The sequence below is a fragment of the Neoarius graeffei genome, chromosome 3, assembly GCF_027579695.1.
Source record: "Neoarius graeffei isolate fNeoGra1 chromosome 3, fNeoGra1.pri, whole genome shotgun sequence".
Classification (NCBI taxonomy): domain Eukaryota; kingdom Metazoa; phylum Chordata; class Actinopteri; order Siluriformes; family Ariidae; genus Neoarius; species Neoarius graeffei.
Window position 1 is genome coordinate 82,511,107 of NC_083571.1, and position 22,174 is coordinate 82,533,280.

Below are 22,174 nucleotides of genomic sequence, written 5' to 3' on the forward strand. Positions count from 1 at the left end.
CGTCGCGCAAAAATGACGCGTCATCTAACCCGCCAATCAACGCGAACTATTTTACAACGGGGGAAATTTGAAAAATATATGGATTAGCGAGTGATGCTGTTAAAGTCTGCTATTGAAGCGGGTTAAAGTCATATTTCTTTATTCTGGAAAATTTTTATCCTTTAAAATGGAGCGCCATCATGGCCGGTCTGATCTGAGTCAAAAACTAATTTCAGAACAGTTCAAGAAAAATAACGAAACGTTCAGAAACACGATGGAGCGGATTTTCCAAAAAGTGAGTAGCTGACTTTACTCCTGGCTAACGCTAGGGAGCCATCTTCATTAGCTAGTCATGATATTTCACTAAATTTAGTTTATTAATTAACCTCCCTAATCACACACTAGCTACAAGTTTAGCTTAATAACTTTTAAAAACGTAACTGCTGTAAACATTTACCTGACTGACTTTCACAATCACAAAGTACAGAGAGTCTACACACATGATCAGGCTACAGCAATAACAACAACAACAACCACCATCTCTCTCAGTATTCGAATTTAGATGATCCAGGACCTGACGTCTGTCTGAAAACACTGACCTTCAGATCAGGGAAAGGTGAGACAATATTTACAATACTGATCTAAGCCAAAGAATTGTGCAATTTTCTGACCTGTTACACTATGTAGCCAAAAGTATGTGGACACCTGACCATCACACCTACATGTAGACTTTCCACGGTGACTGAAACACAAAGTTGTACATGGTGCCTCATCTCATCTCATTATCTCTAGCCGCTTTATCCTTCTACAGGGTCGCAGGCAAGCTGGAGCCTATCCCAGCTGACTACGGGCGAAAGGCGGGGTACACCCTGGACAAGTCGCCAGGTCATCACAGGGCTGACACATAGACACAGACAACCATTCACACTCACATTCACACCTACGCTCAATTTAGAGTCACCAGTTAACCTAACCTGCATGTCTTTGGACTGTGAGGGAAACCGGAGTACCCGAAGGAAACCCACATGGACACGGGGAGAACATGCAAACTCCACACAGAAAGGCCCTCGCCGGCCCCGGGGCTCGAACCCAGGACCTTCTTGCTGTGAGGCGACAGCGCTAACCACTACACCACCGTGCCGCCCTACATGGTGCCTTTTGAATGTAATTTCTCTTCCCTGGAACTAAGACTGGACGACACGGTGGTGCACTGGTTAGTACTGTCGCCTCACAGCAAACCGGGTTCTGGGTTCGAAGCTGGCAGTCGACTGGAACCTTTTAGACCAGTGGCGAGGAGCTGAAAATAAAGGGCATACCCCTCCAGGCGGTAGAACAAAGCGGGACCTGTTTTATTTGAAGGGTATGGGTGTCTACTTCATAAAAAACATGGTTGTACAAAATTAATATTGTAACAACATGTGGTCCTTATTTGCCGGACCATCTGCAAAATTCCGTATCGCTATACCAGAGGCATTTCCTCTGCAATGAATGCACATATTGATGTGTGGGCATCAATGCACTGCATCATTTAGGTCCATGATATGCTAATGCAACCTTTCTGGGCGTTTAATTTGATTTTCATCAATTTATGGGTGTATTAACTCCTTAGAATCCAAATATTTGAGTTTTTTTTTCAGGTTGTTCGTTGAATATTTCAATTATAAATGATTAATTGTCAGGAAAATAAGAGAAAACTTATTCTATAGTTTTAGATGTCTTTTATTCAAAAATACCAGTTTGAATTGTTCAGAATGGGTACAACACTGCCAATTGAGGTTTTTCACCCACGTGACCAAGTCATGTGAGGCTGCCATTTTGGAGGTCACGGCTCGAATCAGTTTGAATGCGAGGAAGGCGACAAACGAAAAACATAAAAGAAAAAGGAGCGAGATGCAGAAAACACCTTCACTATCCAGCGACGTAGGGCATTTACAGGGCGAGCAGAGGGAGAGGTATTTGCAAAAATTGAGGTTAGCAGGCTTAGAGAACGACGTTTACCCGCTTCCACCGGGATTGTTCACTGACGTACGGAAGTACACGAAGCCCTCGTCTTTACCTGACTTCGGCCCACATGATCTGTATACCTATGTCGTTAAAAACCCATCGCCATACACAGGTATTGATCTGAAAGCGTATGAGTTTGGATACCTACAAATATTTTGTGTCAGGCTGGGTAACATGCCTGGGTAACATGCCTAAGCGGGTCGTCCCTGGAGCCGGTGGTCGCCATCTTATTACAGCTAAGGTTTGTTCACATTTTCATTTACTTTCGGTCCTCAGGATAAACAAAATGTTATTAAATGTCACTGAAATAACTTCTTAGTCTGTTGAGACATGGCCCGTTATAAATTTGCTGTTACCAGGCAATGACCAAGAACTGTATTATTAGGGTCGGTGTCTGTGTTGTAGCAGTGCACTAGCAGCTAGCTGTTAGCAGTAGCTAATGTCAACAACATCATAGCTGGTATGTTACTGTAGCAATGTTTACGTTCAGTCATTTGGATGACTGTTAAAACCTTTCAGTCTCAAGTTTTTCCTTTACTGTATTTACTAGTTTACTGTAATTATGATCCGGCAGCTATTTACACCGGATCCAGTGTAAATAGCTGCCGGAGCACGCTCCGGCTTGCTCCCCCTCAAATTAAGCAGCGCGCTCCGGCTTGCACTCTGGGAGCAAGCCGGAGCGCGCTGCTTAATTTGAGGGGGAGCAAGCCGGAGCGCGCTCCGGAACCTCGGCCGGAGCACTCCGGGAGCAAGCCGGAGCGCGCTGCTTAATTTGAGGGGGAGCAAGCCGGAGCGCGCTGCTTAATTTGAGGGGGAGCAAGCCGGAGCACGCTCCGGAACCTCGGCTGGAGCACTCCGGGAGCAAGCCGGAGCGCGCTGCTTAATTTGAGGGGGAGCAAGCCGGAGTGCGCTCCGGAACCTCGGCCGGAGCACTCCGGGAGCAAGCCGGAGCGCGCTGCTTAATTTGAGGGGGAGCAAGCCGGAGCGCGCTGCTTAATTTGAGGGGGAGCAAGCCGGAGCGCGCTCCGGCAGCTATTTACACTGGATCCGGTGTAAATAGCTGCCGGATCATAATTACAGTAAACTAGTAAATACAGTAAAGGAAAAACTTGAGACTGAAAGGTTTTAACAGTCATCCAAATGACTGAACGTAAACATTGCTACAGTAACATACCAGCTATGATGTTGTTGACATTAGCTAGCTTGACCTTCAAAATGGCGGACACCGGGGCGTCACGTGACCCTGTGACGTCAGGTGAAAAACCTCAATCAACCCTTTGTTTGCGACTGCGCATAAACCCAGATTTAACGTTGAAATCACAATTTGAGAAAATGAAGCCGATATTTTCTCTATGGATGAGTTGTACGTTACTAAGGAGAGAAATCATTATTTCAAAGATGCAAATGTAGTCTGAGACATGTTTTCAAGCAATTTAACCCCTTCCTAGCTAATACAGGTTGATCGGGTCATTGGTCATACAAAACATTGCTGACATCTTTGATCGTGAAATTAGGTTTGCTAGCATAAGATATTTTTGAAAAGCACTATCTTACTAAACATCTGCTTCCTCTTCTATAAAAACCTGTTGATGTTTTTGTATTGAAACAATACACACATTATTTGGATGGTTTGTACAACAACACGAAAATGAATAGAATATATTTTGTTCATTTTGTGCAGATCTGGGGATTCTTTTGTGCTGTTAACCCTGAACAGTTACTAGTAAATAATAGGCCTTCATTTCGATCAAACATGACTTTCAATAATTATAACCCTTTTTATTCTCAGGTTGAAATCTAGTTCACTCATTATGTCAAGGGGTGGTCAAGTAGAGATTCATGTAGAAAATGCCATGCTGTATGTCATTCACATCTCTGCCAATGTCTCCTGATCATGGGGGACATTCGGACAGGAAACACACTCACAAATGTCAATGCAGAAGAGCCCTGCCGACACACAAACACACTTGGTACCTTCTGAGCAGTTACCGTCCGTACAGTAGAGGTGAGTGATATCACGGACTTCGGCTGGTCCTGATTCTTTCGTGTACAGAACCTGATGCAATCCTGGGATAGTGGCCAGACTGAGGTTTGGTGGCCACAGCAATTACATAATCCAGCGTTGGCTGCCCATAGAAACACAGAGTTCCATTCATTGTACATGAAGCCATGTGCTGCTTAGGACTGTGCAGCATGCAGTAATTAAGATGGCCATAGGCCTTCCTCCCACAACTCTTACCTTAGTTGGAATGAGAATTAGGTTCAAATTACAGAAAACTTTGGCCATACAGAATTTTGCAGATGGTCCGGCAAATAAGGGGTTAATCCATATGTTGTTACAATATTAATTTTGTACAACCATGTTTTTCATGAAGTAGACACCCATACCCTTCAAATAAAACAGGTCCCGCTTTGTTCTACCGCCTGGAGGGGTACCACCTCTTTTTAGAGGGCTTTTCAAGGGTTGGCCGCTGCACTATTTCTGTGTAGAGGTTAGATGTTCTCATGCCTGTGTGGGTTTCCTCCCACATTCCAAAAGATTAGGTCAACTGACTACTCTAAATTACCCATAGGTACGAATGGTTGTCTGTCTATCTGTGTTAGCCCCATGATAGACTGGTGACCTGTTCAGTGTCAGTTGGGATTGGCTTTAGCAGCTCGCCTGTGACCTGCAATGGATAAGCAGTATAGAAAATGAATGAATGACAGTGCCTCTGTATGCATAGTGAGCTCCATGAAGACATTTTTTGCCAAGTTTTATATGTAAGAACTTGCATTTCCTGCTCACATCCCTGACCTGAACACCTCTGGGATGAACTGGAACTCTGACTGCAGCCTAGGCCTCCTTGCCCAACATCAATGCCTGATCTCACGAATGTTCTTGTAGCTGAATGAACACAAATCCCCATAGCCACGCTCCAAAATCTAGTGGAAAGCCTTCCCAGAAGAGTGGAGGATATTATAGCAGCCAAAGGGGGAACAGCTCAATATTAATGCCAATGCTTTTGGAACAGAATACTCAGGTGTCCTTATACTTTTGGCAATATACTATATGAGTCTGTGGAAGGTTCAGGGTTAAAACATTCAATGGCTCCGAGATTTGATGCTGTGTTTTTCAGCAGGTTCTGTGCCTTTGAACAGCGCCACAGCAGAAAAGGAACTGGAGCACTTAAGGGTAAGAAGAAAATGAGATCACATAACACAACTTTAGACTAAGGCCAAGTTTACATTAGACCGTATCTGTCTCGTTTTCTTCACGGATGCACTGTCCGTTTACATTAAAATGCCGGGAAACGGGAATCCGCCAGGGTCCACGTATTCAATCCAGATCGTGTCAGCTCCGGTGCTGTGTAAACATTGAGAATACGCGGATACGCTGTGCTGAGCTCTAGCTGGCGTCGTCATTGGACAACGTCACTGTGACATCCACCTTCCTGATTCGCTGGCGTTGGTCATGTGACGCGACTGCTGAAAAACGGCGCGGACTTCCGCCTTGTATCACCTTTCATTAAAGAGTATAAAAGTATGAAAATACTGCAAATACTGATGCAAATACTGCCCATTGTGTAGTTATGATTGTCTTTAGGCTTGCCATCCTTCCACTTGCAAGTGGTAAGTGACGCGCATGCCCAATATGCGCTGGGATCACACACACAGCGGCTCAGTCCCGAATCACTGCTCGTGCGCTTCACTCGCGCGCTGTGTGAGCTGCGCAGGGCCGGAGTGCGCACCCTCCAGAGGGCACTCGCTGTTCAGGGCGGAGTGATTTGGAGCGCAGGATGCCTGCGGAGCTGAGCGTATCTGTGTATTGGCATTGCTGTGTGCACGCTAATCGTTTTAAAAACGTTAATCTGATGATCCGCTGATACGGTCTAATGTAAACCCCACCTAAGTGTCTGGTTTTGATGGACATGGAGGTCAAAATGGCATGTTTTTATTTTACAGTGGATACGCTTCATAATTGAAAGGATGTTTATTATAGTAACACAATTTAAATGATAATAGTTTACCTCGATTGAAAAATGTTGTGTTGGACACAGACAAGCCTTGCTTAGTAACTCAGCGATTGATTTTAACACGGACAGAGATATAAAAATGTCATCAAGGCCACATCCTACAACATTTTTGTTTAAAATTGTATGTAGGAAATAACCAATAAACAAAGAAGAATTTTTACAACTCATGGGGAATTCTGATAGTGCATAGATTAATCTTGGAAGGAAGTAGTTTTGTTTATGATTCACTACCAGCTAAAACCTGGCTCCTGGACACACATTAAAAAAAAAAAAGTCTGTTGTCATGGCATTCCTTCTTTTGTTGGTATGTTACAAGATCACATCAGTGCCTTTTGTACCAGAGTACAAAAATCTTAACGAATGTGTGATGTTTCCTTATGCGCACTCATTGTTCTTGCAGAATCAACTCAAAGAGCGGTCAGTGCAGGGTAGGAAACATTTTGTTTTGGCACTGCTTTTCTACATACTTATAATGAATTGCTTTGCAATTGATGATCCCTTTCACAGCCCACATTTAACTTTTTTTTTTTTCCCTTTTTCATCTAGCTTTGGATGTTCTTCAGGAAGAAGACGCTCTCTTGGATCAAGATGCAAATTTATCTCTTTCTTCATGCCAGGTGGTGTGACTTGTGTTTTTAACACCACTATAAAATTTTCCTTCTTGATTCTCTGCCAGCAAATCATGATGTAAGGGTTAATCAGTCCTCCTTTTTTTTGTGGTTGCTATACTTTGAGTTACAGGTAAGACATTTGTTTACATACATGGCTGGGTGTTTGTTTTGGGGGGAAGGAGAGAGAATGATCTTCTTGAACTGCACTGAATAAGTAAATAAAACCCTTTTGTCTTGTCCTAAATCAGATGGATGATGCAATGATTGATCTTGACCGTTCCAGTCAGATTGAAAACAGCAATAGCAGCCTGTGTAAGAACTCGCCACTTGAACCTATATACATGCTCACATACTCCCTCGAGTCAGCTGTGTACAACTTTGCATATACAGTATGAATACTTATTGAATGAATAAGAGAGGAATTCTGAAGGCACTCCCTGCAACACTAATTATGTTGTCTCAAACACAGGGTGTGGTTCTGAGACATCCCAGCTCTCTGTGAAATCAATGAGCAGCTCTCGTAGCTGTTTGTGGGGCGAGCCGTCTCAGCCTGAGGAAGAGGATCGGGATCTGGAGAGGACGCTAAGCAGCCACGGCAGCACTCTCTTGGACCTCTACCCCAGCATGCTGAACCAGATTGGCGAGGCGTACCGACGTCAGCACGTGACTGAAGCAGCTAGTGCTGTCTTGCGCAGATATCGTCACAGGCGCTGGCAATCTTCCCAAGCACAGCACCGCAGTCATGACTTCAGCAATACCTTCAGTCATACGTTGAACAGGACAAGAGAGAGCTCACTCACTGTCCCAAAACCACCCGATGAAACCATCACTAACCACCAGCAAAGTAAATTCAAGTATCAGGGATCTTCACCACATAAAAGCAAGCTGGATGTTTCACCACTGAAGTGTATCAGTAACACGTCCCCTGTATCCACCGCTTGCTTTTTTTCACCAAGAAGAGATGATGTAAAGAAAAGCACAGGAGTGGAAATCAGGTCCCATTGGACAGGCCAACGCTCAGACAGCAGCTCACCGCGTCGATCTGTTCGTGTACTGGACCTTTCAACGCCACCGTCTTCTGGTTCTTCCTCCCCTCGTTCTCAATCACCAGATCTCAACCAGACCTACGTTGTTGAACCTGACCCTTTGCCAAGATCTCATGGGGTTCCAGCTTCTTCTGTTTGTAGCTCAACCTGGTCTCCATTAAAAATAGCCAAAATGTCATCTCTTGCAATCCAAGTAGGGAACTCTGTTAATTCCTCACCATTTTATCATCACTCAGGCCTGAGCAGGGACCACAGTAATTCTTCTGCTGCCTCCCCACAGAGAGCGCTCAGTGTTCATCTTTCTCACCTGAGGAGTCCACTAAAGGCCAGCCTGGAACACGACAGGCAAGCAACTTTGTCCTCTCCCAAACAAGCGTTGCCTGTGATTCATACCTCCGAGATGCGCCGATCTCCTCACAAAGGTCAGAGATATCCCTCTCCCCACCAACAATTGCCTCATCATCAGGAGAATCCCACCAAACAGCTGAAGCGTCAGCCATTCTTCTCTAGCCACTATTCTCCATTCTTTTCCATCTCCCAGATGCCCAACAAGCAGATTGATGTTGAGTTCATGAGTCTTTATCATCATTTTATCTGTCGCAGCACTAAACCTACATCTTCCTGTCACCTGTGCAAGACACAATTGGGGGTCCAAAGTCCTGCTGTGTCCTCCAAGAGCATGTCTGCTCTCTCTCTAACACCTGTACGTAGCCAACTAAAGAAGAGACATCGTGAGCCAGAGGTAGTGGAGTCTCTGCGATTCAAGCGTTTCCGTGAGAGCTGTTCACCACGCCGGACCACCCAGTTCTGGCCAAAGCAGCAGCAGGAGAACAGATATGTGAATACTGCAATGGTAGAGCCCAATGAAGACAAATACACCTGGAACAGGGCTCTTTTCTTGCAGTGTCCGAGCCCAGGATTTCTCAGAGCGATCAGACAGCATGAGGCAAGTACCTCAGGAAGCAACGGAAAAGGACCAGGCTCCAGACAGGACCTGCAGAGACAGCGTTACTCCCCATCTTGGGTAACATGTGTAATATGACACAAAAATAATACATCACCTAACATTAGCTTTTGTAATAACTTTTTTTTTCCTTTTCCAATTTCTCATATGCTTGCAGAGAGATACATTGAGAAGGAGAGGTGACGGTGAGAATTTTGACATCTCTGAAGCATATGCAGGCAGTAAGTAACTGGACAGTGGTCATTTCTGTTGGTTTGACTCTGACTCCTTCACTCTGGCTTTGGAATTTAACAGTGACTTTAATTTGAGTTTGTGTGTATGCATGTTGAATGAACCAAATAGGTCTTATCCATGGTAAGTCCTTTTTAGGGGATCAAAAGTAATGAACAAATAAACATGATCTTAAATAAATGGTCATTTTCGTCACTTTTGGGTGCAAATCCTTTGCATTCAGTGACTGCCTGAAGTCCACAGAAAGCCAAATTTAGTTCAGTTCACTGACCAAATCATTCCACTGTTTGATTTTTAGCAAAACAAAACTGCAGTACCTTTAGCAGTAGGCCAGTAGTTATGGATGCAAGGTTTACATTAATTCATTCTTTCTAATGCATTAATCATATACAATACACTATCGTAAAAACATTGTATGACAGACGCCCTCCGTAAACAAATTTTTAAAACGTGTGAAGTTGATGAGGTAAATCTTTGTAGTATCTTTACTCTTCAGGCAAAGCTGTAACTAAGTTTTACAACACTGGAAAGTTTTTGAGGTTTCCTGATATCATAAGATACACATTTTGTTTATATTATATGGACATGAGTGTTTTACTGGGAAATACGCCACTCATATTTTTCATACGAGCTACATCCAGGACATGGAGAACCAAAACCATGACCTAAAATCTCTATATGTCATTTGTGAGGGAATCAATAACTTTTGATAAATTTGGGTACTTTGTGTCTGTATAATAAAAAGAAACTCACATGTTGGCTTGAAGATGTAAAGTTTATCTTCTCATGTTCAAAAATGCATATTTTTTCATATGAAATACTTCGCTGATCTGAGTGACATATTTAAAAATATTGGCTGGCGTTGAGTGATATCAGGTATATTCCATTCAGCTAGCATGATACTGAATGAGTCGAAGACGAGTAGTAATAATAATAATAATATTGGCTGGCTGGCAGCACGGTGGTGGAGTGGTTAGCACTGTCGCCTCACAGCAAGACGGCGAGGGCCTTTCTGTGCGGAGTTTGCATGTTCTCCCCGTGCCCGCGAGGGTTTCCTCCGGGTGCTCCGGTTTCCCCCACAGTCCAAAGACATGCAGGTTAGGTTAACTGGTGACTCTAAATTGACCGTAGGTGTGAATGTGAGTGTGAATGGTTGTCTGTGTCTATGTGTCGGCCCTGTGATGACCTGGCGACTTGTCCAGGGTGAACCCCGCCTTTCACCCGTAGTCAGCTGGGATAGGCTCCAGCTTGCCTGCGACCCTGTAGAACAGGATAAAGCGGCTACAGATAATGAGATGAGATATTGGCTGTTTTTTTTCTTTTTTTTTTTTTGTATATCAGATGTATTCCATTCAGCTAGCATGATACTGAAGGAGTTGAAGACATAATAATAATAATAATAATAATAATAATAATATTGGCTGGCTTTTTTTTTTGTAGTATAATCAGATATATTCCATTCAGCTAGCATGATACTGAATGAGTCGAAGACGAGTAGTAGTAGTAATAATAATAATATTGGCTGGCTTTTTTTTTTTTGTATATCAGATATATTCCATTCAGCTAGCACGATATTGAACGAGTCGAAGACGAGTTCAGTATCATGCTAGCTGAATGGAATATATGATATACCATCAAAAAAGCCAGTGCTATTGAGAGCAAGTAGCACAGGCTAATGACCGAGAAACTAAGATTTCTGTCTCCAGACTCTTCCACACACACTCGCCCCAGTATTTTTCACTCATGCTTAAGTATTCATTTCCCTATGTAACTGACTTAGTTACTTTTAAAATCGACATCAACAAATCTTCATACAACGGTGCTACCTGGCAGCCTGACGCTAATCCTTTGCCCTGTTGCTTTTTTGCTGTGTCTGGCTAAGCTTTGGCTGAACTCAAATCCCAGCTCTAATACTAACGGTTCGCCACTGCTTGTAAATGTGTGTGAAGAATACCTAATGAAGCTTTGGTAGCCTTTCGGGTGTTCAGGACGTCTTTAGTTTCAGTTTATTTATTTATTTAGTGCTTAATTATAGCATAGCTAATCCTAGCACTGGATTAGTCTAGTCTTTCTCTTTCCTGGTGAATAAAGCAATGCTTCTGTGCATGTGCAGCAGAAAACTCTCATGTGACGTCATGTTGTCTTGACAGCCATGCAATATCGTAGATCATATTTAACGCTCATTCTCCATTGGGTAGAGTGACATAATACATGTAAGAAAAGCGAAATGATAATATTGCATGCTCATCTCATTATCTCTAGCCGCTTTATCCTGTTCTACAGGGTCGCAGGCGAGCTGGAGCCTATCCCAGCTGACTACGGGCGAAAGGCGGGGTACACCCTGGACAAGTCGCCAGGTCATCACAGGGCTGACACATAGACACAGACAACCATTCACACTCACATTCACACCTACGGTCAATTTAGAGTCACCAGTTAACCTAACCTGCATGTCTTTGGACTGTGGGGGAAACCGGAGCACCCGGAGGAAACCCACGCGGACACGGGGAGAACATGCAAACTCCGCACAGAAAGGCCCTCACCGGCCACGGGGCTCTAACCCGGACCTTCTTGCTGTGAGGCGACAGCGCTAACCACTACACCACCGTGCCGCCCATATTGCATGCTCATCTCATCTCATTATCTGTAGCCGCTTTATCCTTCTACAGGGTCGCAGGCAAGCTGGAGCCCATCCCAGCTGACTACGGGCGAAAGGCGGGGTACACCCTGGACAAGTCGCCAGGTCATCACAGGGCTGACACATAGACACAGACAACCATTCACACTCACATTCACACCTACGGTCAATTTAGAGTCACCAGTTAACCTAACCTGCATGTCTTTGGACTGTGGGGGAAACCGGAGCACCCGGAGGAAACCCACGCGGACACGGGGAGAACATGCAAACTCCACACAGAAAAGCCCTCACCGGCCACGGGGCTCGAACCCGGACCTTCTTGCTGTGAGGCGACAGCGCTAACCACTACACCACCGTGCCGCCCATATTGCATGCTATCAAACCAAATGAATGAAATGCGCTAGAGGGGAATAGAATACATATGTTATTTACCAGCTGGGAGGTCCGTATCGTGAAATACTGTGACCGAGGTCTTGAAAGTACTGACCGAGGCCCTCTGGGCCGAGGGTCAGTATTCAAGGCCGAGGTCACGGTATTTCACCATACAAACCGACCTTAAGCTGGTAAATAATATATATATATTTTTTCTTTACCAAATTCTAACAGAAAACGAGAGCGCCCGAAAGGGAAAACCGAGCTGAGCCGCCATTTTGAATCCTCATTCACGGCTGTAATGCAAATGGCTTCCTCCTCGGTATACAAGTGCACTTCCATGGCAGGGGAAAAAAAAAAAATACATTTTGCTGTCTATGTAGTCCCCTATTTATACAAATAGGAGTCATTCAGGATTCAGCCATGTTTTTGCTTGGCGTTAGCAAGTTAGAGGTTTTTAGCTTTCTCCTGAAATGTTTTATTTTATTTCTTCTTCCTCAGGGTAGTAAAACTCGCTTTCGCTGCGAAGACTGTCATTATCACTATCCATGCTGTAAAATTAATGCTGTTTTGAATCCTTATTCAGGGCTGTAATGCAAATGGCTTCCTCCTCGGTATACAAGTGCACTTCCATGGCAGGAAAAAAAAAAACTACATTTTGCCGCCTATGTAGTTCCCTATTTATACAAATAGGAGTCATTCAGGATTCAGCCATGTTTTTGCTCGGCGTTAGCAAGTTAGAGGTTTTTAGCTTTCTCCTGAAATGTTTTATTAGGGCCCGAGCCCTATGGGCGAAGGCCCTATTGTTCTTGTAAGAGTTCACTATTATTCTTCTTCTTCCGTCTTCTTCTTCTTCTTCTTCCGTCTTCTTCTTCTTCTTTATTTTTCTCCGCTGTTGGGCCATTTTCGGGGCGCTTGCCATGGGCGAAAACGCACGAAATTTGGCGCCAGTTCCGAGAATTGCCACCGCTACTCAGAACCAGAACCCCAAACTTGGCCGGGGCTCCGGGCCTCTATAGCGCCCCCTAAGTCGTTGTGATTTTGGCCTCCCGCATTAAGGTGCCTGGGTGCCATGTAGTTTGTAGTAGTGGCATCCCATTTGGTAGGCATATGTATCTCACTAACCCGGACAAAAATGTCATGCCAATGCATTAGCCACGCCCAACAGGAAGTGAGGTAATTTCACTTTTGTGCGAAATGCATGGCCACGAAGACGGCGCAACTCCTCCTAGACCGTTCATAGGAATGTCACCAAAATTGATACACATCATCTACAGACATGGCTGACAAAAGTTACTAAATACGTTTCACGTTGGATAAACCGTTCAGAAGTTATACGTCAATCAATTTTCGATGCAAAATTTTACATGCTTAAAAATTCATAACAAATCTTCTGATTGCTCAAAACTGCTCATACGTCACAGGCAAATCACTCATTGGGCTTCTGACATGTTACCCAATTTCTGTGATATTTCGCCACTGGGGGCGCTATTTTTGGGCAAAAATTCCAATCTTTCCTCAAATTTGGTCAAACTTCACGGCCACCCTCTTTCTACCTCCCATGTCATGTATACCACATTTTGGAAATTTTCGTCCATGGGGGGCGCTGTTTTTGGCCGACGCAATTGCTCCAAAACGGGTTTTTGGTAAATAATTCCATGATGCTTTTCCTTCACACCACTACCTTGTGATAGTACGTTGCTGTTGTAGACACTTATTTTTCCAACTCATAATCGCTCATGTACAGCATAGCGCCACCTACTGACATGGGAAAAACCAAAAAATTTATTCTTCAAAAATCTATATCTCATCTTCTATTTACTCAATTGTCATCAAACTTCATACGCAAACTCTTCATAGCTCACCTGACATCTACACCAAATTTTGTGCACTTTCGCCCCTGGGGGTGCTGGTTATGGCAAAAATGATATTGCAGCTTCTGATCTGTCAAACTTGCCAAGCAAACTCTTTACAAGACCCTTATTGGGGCGCTTGCCATGGTCGACAACGCACGAAATTTGGCTCCTTTTTCTTAGACTGCCACCGCTACTGAGAACCAGAAGCCCAGATCCAGGCGGGCCTCAGGGCCTCTATAGCACCCCCTAACTCGTTGTGATTTTGGGCTCCCGCATTAAGGTGCCTGGTTGCCATGGAGTTTGTAGTACTGGCATGCCATTTGGTTCGCATATGTATCTCACTAAGCCGGACAAAAATGTAATGCCAATGCATTAGCCACGCCCAACAGGAAGTGAGGTAATTTCACTTTTGTGCGAAATGCATGGCCACGAACACGGCGCATCTCCTCCTAGACCGTTCATAGGAATGTCACCAAAATTGATACACATGATCTACAGACATGGCTGACAAAAGTTTCTAAATACGTTTCACGTTGCATAAACCGTTCAGAAGTTATACGTCAATCAATTTTCACTGCAAAATTTTACATGCTTAAAAATTCATAACAAATCTTCTAATTGCTCAAAACTGCTCATACTTCACTCGCAAATCACTCATTGGGCTTCTGACATGTTACCCAATTTCTGTGATATTTCGCCACTGGGGGCGCTATTTTTGGGCAAAAAATCCAATCTTTCCTCAAATTTGGTCAAACTTCACGGCCACCCTCTTACTACCTCCCATGTCATGTATACCACATTTTGGGAATTTTTGTCCATGGGGGGCGCTGTTTTTGGCCGACGCAATTGCTCCAAAACGGGTTTTTGGTAAATAATTCCATAATGCTTTTCCTTCACACCACTACCTTGTGGTAATGTCTCTTGCCGAAGATGCTGTGGAAGGTATTTCGCGGGGACGCATGCCCCCGCCCCCCTTGGCCGCTGGCGCGAGGGCCCGTCGAGGCCGCTTGCGGCTTTAATTAGGGCCCGAGCCCTATAGGGCGAAGGCCCTATTGTTCTTGTAAGAGTTCACTATTATTATTAGGGCCCGAGCCCTATGGGCGAAGGCCCTATTGTTCTTGTAAGAGTTCACTATTATTATTCTTCCGTCTTCTTCTTCTTCTTCTTCCGTCTTCTTCTTCTTCTTTATTTTTCTCCGCTGTTGGGCCATTTTCGGGGCGCTTGCCATGGGCGAAAATGCACGAAATTTGGCACCAGTTCCGAGAATTGCCACCGCTACTCAGAACCAGAAGCCCAAACTTGGCCGGGGCTCGGGGCCTCTATAGCGCCCCCTAAGTCGTTGTGATTTTGGCCTCCCGCTTTACGGTGCCTGGGTGCCATGTAGTTTGTAGTAGTGGCATGCCATTTGGTACGCATATGTATCTCACTAAGCCGGACAAAAATGTAATGCCAATGCATTAGCCACGCCCAACAGGAAGTGAGGTAATTTCACTTTTGTGCAAAATGCATGGCCACGAAGACGGCGCAACTCCTCCTAGACCCTTCATAGGAATGTCACCAAAATTGATCCACATCATCTACAGACATGGCTGACAAAAGTTACTAAATACGTTTCACGTAGGATTAACCGTTCAGAAGTTATACGTCAATCAATTTTCGATGCAAAATTTTACATGCTTAAAAATTCATAACAAATCTTCTAATTGCTCAAAAATGCTCATACTTCACACGCAAATCACTCATTGGGCTTCTGACATGTTACCCAATTTCTGTGATATTTCGCCACTGGGGGCGCTATTTTTGGGCAAAAATTCCAATCTTTCCTCAAATTTGGTCAAACTTCACGGCCACCCTCTTGCTACCTCCCATGTCATGTATACCACGTTTTGGAAATTTTTGTCCATGGGGGGCGCTGTTTTTGGCCGACGCAATTGCTCCAAAACGGGTTTTTGGTAAATATTTCCATAATGCTTTTCCTTCACACCACTACCTTGTGATAGTACGTTGCTGTTGTAGACACTCATTTTTCCAACTCATAATCGCTCATGTGCAGCATAGCGCCACCTACTGACATGGGAAAAACCAAAGATTTTATTCTTCAAAAATCTATATCTCATCTTCTATTTACTCAATTGTCATCAAACTTCATACGCAAACTCTTCATAGCTCACCTGATGTCTACGCCAATTTTTGTGCACTTTCGCCCCTGGGGGTGCTGGTTATGGCAAAAATGATATTGCAGCTTCTGATTTGTCAAACTTGGCAAGCAAACTCTTTCCAAGACCCTTCTTGGGGCGCTATTATTATTAGGGCCCGAGCACCGTACAGTGCGAGACCCTATCGTTGCCATGTGTCCAATTCTGTGCTTTGTCGCCATTGCGGGAGTAATGTCTCTTGCCGAAGAAGCTGTGGAAGGTATTTCGCGGGGACGCATGCCCCCGCCCCCCTTGGCCGCTGGCGCGAGGGCCCGTCGAGGCCGCTTGCGGCTTTAATTTTATTTCTTCTTCCTCAGGGTAGTAAAACTCGCTTTTGCTGTGAATACTGTCGTTATCACTATCCGTGATGTAAAATTAATGCTATTCTCCTGAGAAATGCTGGCAAAAATTTATAAGATTTTTGATAATCTTATAAATCTTATTAAAAAAAGATAAATGTTGACAAAAAAATGCTACTATGTTTGTTGTTGTGAACGAGCGAGTCGCCAGAGGTCCGTAACCAGGATCCGTACCGTAGGATACGGACCCGCTCGCCAGCCAATCAGAGCGCAGGATTTGATGGAAATCGCACTGTGAAAAAAATAAATGTTTTTATTCCATTGAAAAAGTGTCCTGTATGTAGCATAATTTCTGATATTTCACTCCGATGATGTCACTCCCAGTGTTTTCCCGCTGAGTGGACGTGCTTTGTCAAAATGGTGAACTGGTTCAAAATTAAAATCCTTTTGATTAACTTGCCTTGCTTTTTTTTTTTTTTTTTGTGGATGTGTCCATATAATATAAAGAACATTACACGGTGGCGCGAAGATATGAAGTTTATCTTCCCGTGTTGAAAAATATTTCACTTGTTCGCTTTGCTCACTCATGAATATGTTCAACACTTGAAGATAAACATCATACCTTCACACAACCATGTAATATACTCTATTAACTTCAAGAGAAAACGAAGCTTATGGCAAACAAATCTGTTTCTACATAGCTGTTATAACAAACAAAAACGGGAACCAATTCCTTTGGGGGATTTTAACAGACAGTTTTTTTAAATGTTTTTTTTTTTCCTTGATTTCCACCCATCAGTTAGATACCGTACAAAAATATTGTGCTGCAAAAGAAGTACAAGCAATCAAGTGCTTTTCCCCCCAAGACACATGACTCTAGCCAACCACATCTTTTTGAACTGCTGTTCCTGCTGCATTACAGGGTGGTGTAATGGTACGTTCATACCAAACATGGCGAGTGTGTCAAAACGACCTGAAGTCTTTCATTTTTTTACATTGACATTCGGCGCCCTGAGACAGAACCGGCCTTGGTTCAGGCAGTTGCTGAGAAAACATTTCCCCCTGAAGGTCAATGCCAGGAGACACTCTCATTCCTCGCATTCCTCTCTAACTCTCTGCGGTCACCATTTTTACCCCCAGTGTGACAAGTGGGTGCGTGACCAGCGCCTTCATGGCTGCAGGAGCGGACGGCTGCTTGCTTGCGCTGGATTACCTCCTCCCCTCCCCCCCTTACCCCTGATTCCCCCCCTCAAGTCCCGTGTTTAAGTGTACCGGTGTTGTAGTTGTGCTTATGCAAAGGTTTTTTTTAAATGTTCCCACACTGTACTCCTGACAGGAGCATAGTGGGGGGGGTGTTCTTTTTTTTTTCTTTCCCTTATCTCTCATGTTGTGTTTCCTTTTTATCTTTATCCCTGTCTTCCTGTCCTGTCTACCCTATGTCAATTGTATGTTGTATATGTACGGACAGGTTGACGGCTAATTTTGCTGTCGGCAGCACGTCTTGGGCCATTGGGGTGTTGGATTAAACTTGAAGTCCAAGCAACTTTATAGTAACGAGCTATGACGCGTTTTGGTAGCAACCAGTCGGAATTTAGAAATGCTCCACTCTAAAGAATCCTAGCAAATACAGTCGTGTTAATTTTGTTTTCGTTCAAACTGTTCTCAAGTACAATGGAGGAGAAATGAATAATTGCGGTGGTGAGATTCCATGTGTTGTGTGTCCCTGTTTACATACAGAGGCATAAATAAAAAAAAAAAAAAAAAGAATAAACTGCATGTTGAAGTTTGAATTGGTATCAACACAAAAGTCTCATCTCATTATCTCTAGCCGCTTTATCCTTCTACAGGGTCGCAGGCAAGCTGGAGCCTATCCCAGCTGACTACGGGCGAAAGGCGGGGTACACCCTGGACAAGTCGCCAGGTCATCACAGGGCTGACACATAGACAACCATTCACACTCACATTCACACCTACGGTCAATTTAGAGTCACCAGTTAACCTAACCTGCATGTCTTTGGACTGTGGGGGAAACCGGAGCACCCGGAGGAAACCCACGCGGACACGGGGAGAACATGCAAACTCCACACAGAAAGGCCCTCGCCGGCCCCGGGGCTCGAACCCAGGACCTTCTTGCTGTGAGGCGACAGCGCTAACCACTACACCACCGTGCCGCCCCAACACAAAAGTCAAACCATACAAATAGATTTTTAGTTTATCATCTTACCAAGTATGGAATCATAATTGTTCATTATTTTTCCTTCATCAGTTGTTTTCTTATCTTCACGTTTGAAAGATTTAATGAGGTTAAATTATGCCCTACTTATGATCAATCTGCACAAAGACACCGGTTGACATGTGTTTGCTTTGCAGGCCTTTCAAATAAAAGTTTGCAAGACAAAGCATTCCGAATGAACTTGCAGCTGCCGATTTCGTTTATGTCAAAGAGCATCCATGAACTTCAAAAGCGTCGTTGGCAGAGCAGCCAGAGCAAGTTAACCCTCTCTTTGCTTTTGGTGTGAACGTACCATAACAAACTTGGAGGAAAGCGATATCTATCCGTCCCCTTCTGCATACATGAGCTCACAGATGTCCGTGATTAGCTCATGTTGCTGTGATTGGTGGAGAGAACTTTGCTATCCTATAGTCTCGGCTACAGATGGCTACGGCATCATCGGGATTCAAACTTGCGATGTCCAAATGATAGTGACCACTTTTCTCTCATCCCACTCAGGAGCCAAAATACCCGTCTTTAATGTTGAAAATCATATTGGTAAATTTCTACAGTATAAGAGGAATAAAACACTTCAGGGCACGCTGTTATTGGCAAATAATCAACTTTGGTTTGGTAACAGTAACTCTGTTTTACATTTTGGTCACATCACACCACCCTGTCCTTGACTCTTTTCTTATATAACACCATACCCCATCATGTTTTATTCCATATTTAACCTACTGTTTAATGCAGGGCTTTCCTCAGAAAAAAAATACCAGAGTGGTGCTACTGATGTGGAGACTGGCCTGGAGGGCCCCAAAAGCTGCTAGGGGGGTCTGGGGGCACGCTCCCTCAGAAAATTTTGAAATGAGAGACTTTACTTGGTGCATTCTGGTGGCATCTCGGGCTGATTTAGGCACAATTCAACATTATTAAATCTGCTGTTTTCTACTTTGTCGAATATACAGGGGGCAAAATTAGATTTGAAATGAAACACTTCGTAGCCACCTCTTCATTTTCCAACTCCAGGATGCCAGGAACAGAATCGAGGTTAAATCACGCAACAATGCCACCTAGCGACCAGCGCTGAGAACACGGTTTTATGTATGGTTGCGAATGGTTGGTAGTCAGTGCATGCAGCGAAACCCTTTTTCACTTCTGGGTTGAGTACCAGGATGGTCTAGACCTATATATTACAATATCTTCCCATTTCGATAGTTATTGCTCATTTTCAAAGGGAATAGGAGACATTTAGGTGCAGAAAGTATTCTGCATTGTTCAATTTGTATTGTTTTTATCCCCCGCTGGCCGAAAGGCCCGGATGGGGATTATATCGTGGCGGTATCTGTCCGTCCTGGGAAGGGTACTCACCTTCTGAAATCAACTCCTCTCACAATTTTTGGAGGAATTTCACAAAACTGGGCAGGATCCTGTTATATGTTGGTAATAGGCATGTTGCAATTTCGTTCAATTCAGTCACATTTTACCAGAATTATGGCCCTTGATTACGAAACTTGTACTTTGACAATTTCATGAGGGTATATTAAGCACTCGTAGCATAGAGATAGTTGCCAGCGGGGGATATTGTGCTCTCCGAGCACTCGTTTGTTTTGGTGTGCAAGTGACAGTGCAGCGCTGACGTCACACAGCGTGGCGGAGCGCTACGTATCTGCACTTTGGGGAAAGCCCTGTAATGGTCTGAAAAGTTGTTTAACGTGGTACCAGATATTCATTTTAGCTGTTATTGATGTTAACATGCTGGATTGATTTCTATCCATTTATCTTTTTATGGTCTACATGTTCATGGACCATGGTAATACTCCACATGGGGAAAGTGGTCAAGCTGTTTAGAAAATGATACAAACAAAATGATAAATTTAAAAAGGTTTTGTATATGATTTAAAACATTATTCATAAACCTCCACTCACCTTTTTTTCCCTTCTTTTCTCTCTCCTTTTTTTTTTAAATTCACAGCCAAGTCACCAGTGAGAACCTGGGATCAAAGTGATGTCTTAGTCTCCCCAAGGTAAAGGCCTACACATTGCACAGCATTCACTGTAATGGTGTGTGTTTATGATGTTGGTTTTCATTTCACATGACTCCGTGACCAACTGCTCAGATGACTTGATTTTTACTTTCAGGTTCTCAAGGAGGCGACTTCTGTACGGACCTCTCCAGTGATGAGCCTTTTTTCCACTCGCTTGTGATTTGCTCATTCAATAGATTCAAGTTGTGCTATGGTTTTTGCTTTTGTTCTTTTTAAACTCCTCTTTTCCTTCATCTTAAGCATCAATATTGCAATGTAGTATGATGCAGTATTGATTCTAGTATTCATGCTACTTACGTGTAGCATGAAATTCAAAATAGAAACATTATATTCAACACAGTCCCCAATGTGTAAATTTCTCCCCCCCCCCCCAAGCAAGTTATTTATGATCTAACCAGAATAAATCCAGTAGAATAAATAGGACTCTGCTTTGAATACAAAAGCAGGTATCAACTTTAAAAAAAAAAAAAAATCCATATTATTTGTGATCACAGTAGTAGCCCTGTCCTTTTTCACTTAAATAGGATATTTTGTCAGGGCCTGCCTAAAGGCTATTGCTTTTAAACGAAACTCCTGATTGGAACCTCTGTAAAATAGTTTAACACTTACAACCCATTCCTTGAGCCGTAATCTATAAGTGTACATAATACTGAAGTCAAATGTTCTGTCTAGAGATGTCAGCTTTGTATTCACTATGCTTGTATGTACACTGATTGACTGATTTAATAAATAAGCTTTTCTACACTTGGACAATATTTTATTGGAAAATGCTGTGAGAATATATATATATATATATATATATATATATATATATATATATATATATATATATATATTTTTAATCACACTGGATTAACAGGTTAAGCCAGTATCTCACTGGGCTGCGACAGCTTGTGACAAATTGCGAACATCATTCGCGAGAGTGTTTCAAAAAAGTGTCGCAGGGCTTCTCAATTTCCTCTCATGAGTCGCAAAGTGTCGCTCTTTCGTTGCTGAATTCGTGCGACAAAATTTCTCTCAAAATAGCCGCAAATGCATCGCTGGTGTCACAAAGCCGTCACGAACCCTTCTCAAGTCAGTTTCCGTGAGACAGGAAGTGCGAGAGTATCTCACTGGGCTACGACAGCCTGCGACTAGTTGGAGACACAACAATTGCGATAAGACATGCGACTATCAATTCAGTGTGATAAGTGAAAATTGTCGCTAATTTATATATTTTATTAGTCTGGCTAACGTGACTTCAAAGCTCTGCGAGCATTTGGTCTGGCAAAGATATTAAGCCCAACCATTTCCCAAAGGCGTGGTTGACCCGCCTCCCTGAAATGCCTCAGTTTGCTACTGGTCGAAGCCAGAAAAGGCTGTGACGAAGCTTAAACCAATCACATCACTCTTTCCTCTGACGTATGTGACGCGACGGAAACTGCTTGAGTAACAGGAAGAAGAAATACCTCCAGGGCTGCTCTTTGCTCCGTTTTCAATGAGAACTTCCCGTTGAATGCTTTCAATACAGCATCTACCGCTGTGTCAAAGGCTTGCCGCTGCTCCATGTTCGTAATGTTTCTAGTGAATGAAGCGCTTCCGGCATAGATTCTGTAAACAATCTATGGCTTCCGGTCGCAGTTCTACTACGTCAGTGCCTTGAACACGCCTCTACCCAGGGCCATTGGAGATGCTCAAAGTTGATTGCCTCCCAATTTTTCGGG

At 43.6% G+C, this 22,174-nt stretch overlaps 1 protein-coding gene across 2 annotated transcripts; it reads left to right on the forward strand.

Moving 5' to 3' along the window:
* The first annotated feature begins 39 nt into the window (after positions 1 to 39).
* Positions 40 to 21,215, forward strand: si:dkeyp-117h8.4 (uncharacterized protein LOC572032 homolog). Of its 2 annotated transcripts, none has more exons than XM_060917507.1 (10): positions 40 to 274; positions 529 to 595; positions 5,106 to 5,158; positions 6,400 to 6,427; positions 6,546 to 6,616; positions 6,859 to 6,922; positions 7,080 to 8,680; positions 8,778 to 8,841; positions 20,399 to 20,450; positions 20,566 to 21,215. In XM_060917507.1, exons 1-10 carry the CDS (start codon positions 167 to 169, stop codon positions 20,603 to 20,605), a joined length of 2,148 nt encoding a protein of 715 aa, XP_060773490.1. In that variant the 5' UTR covers positions 40 to 166; the 3' UTR covers positions 20,606 to 21,215. The 2 variants fall into 2 exon arrangements, with proteins under 2 accessions (XP_060773490.1, XP_060773488.1); XM_060917505.1 differs by having other exon boundaries at positions 41 to 274; positions 5,103 to 5,158.
* The last annotated feature ends 959 nt before the right edge of the window (positions 21,216 to 22,174 follow it).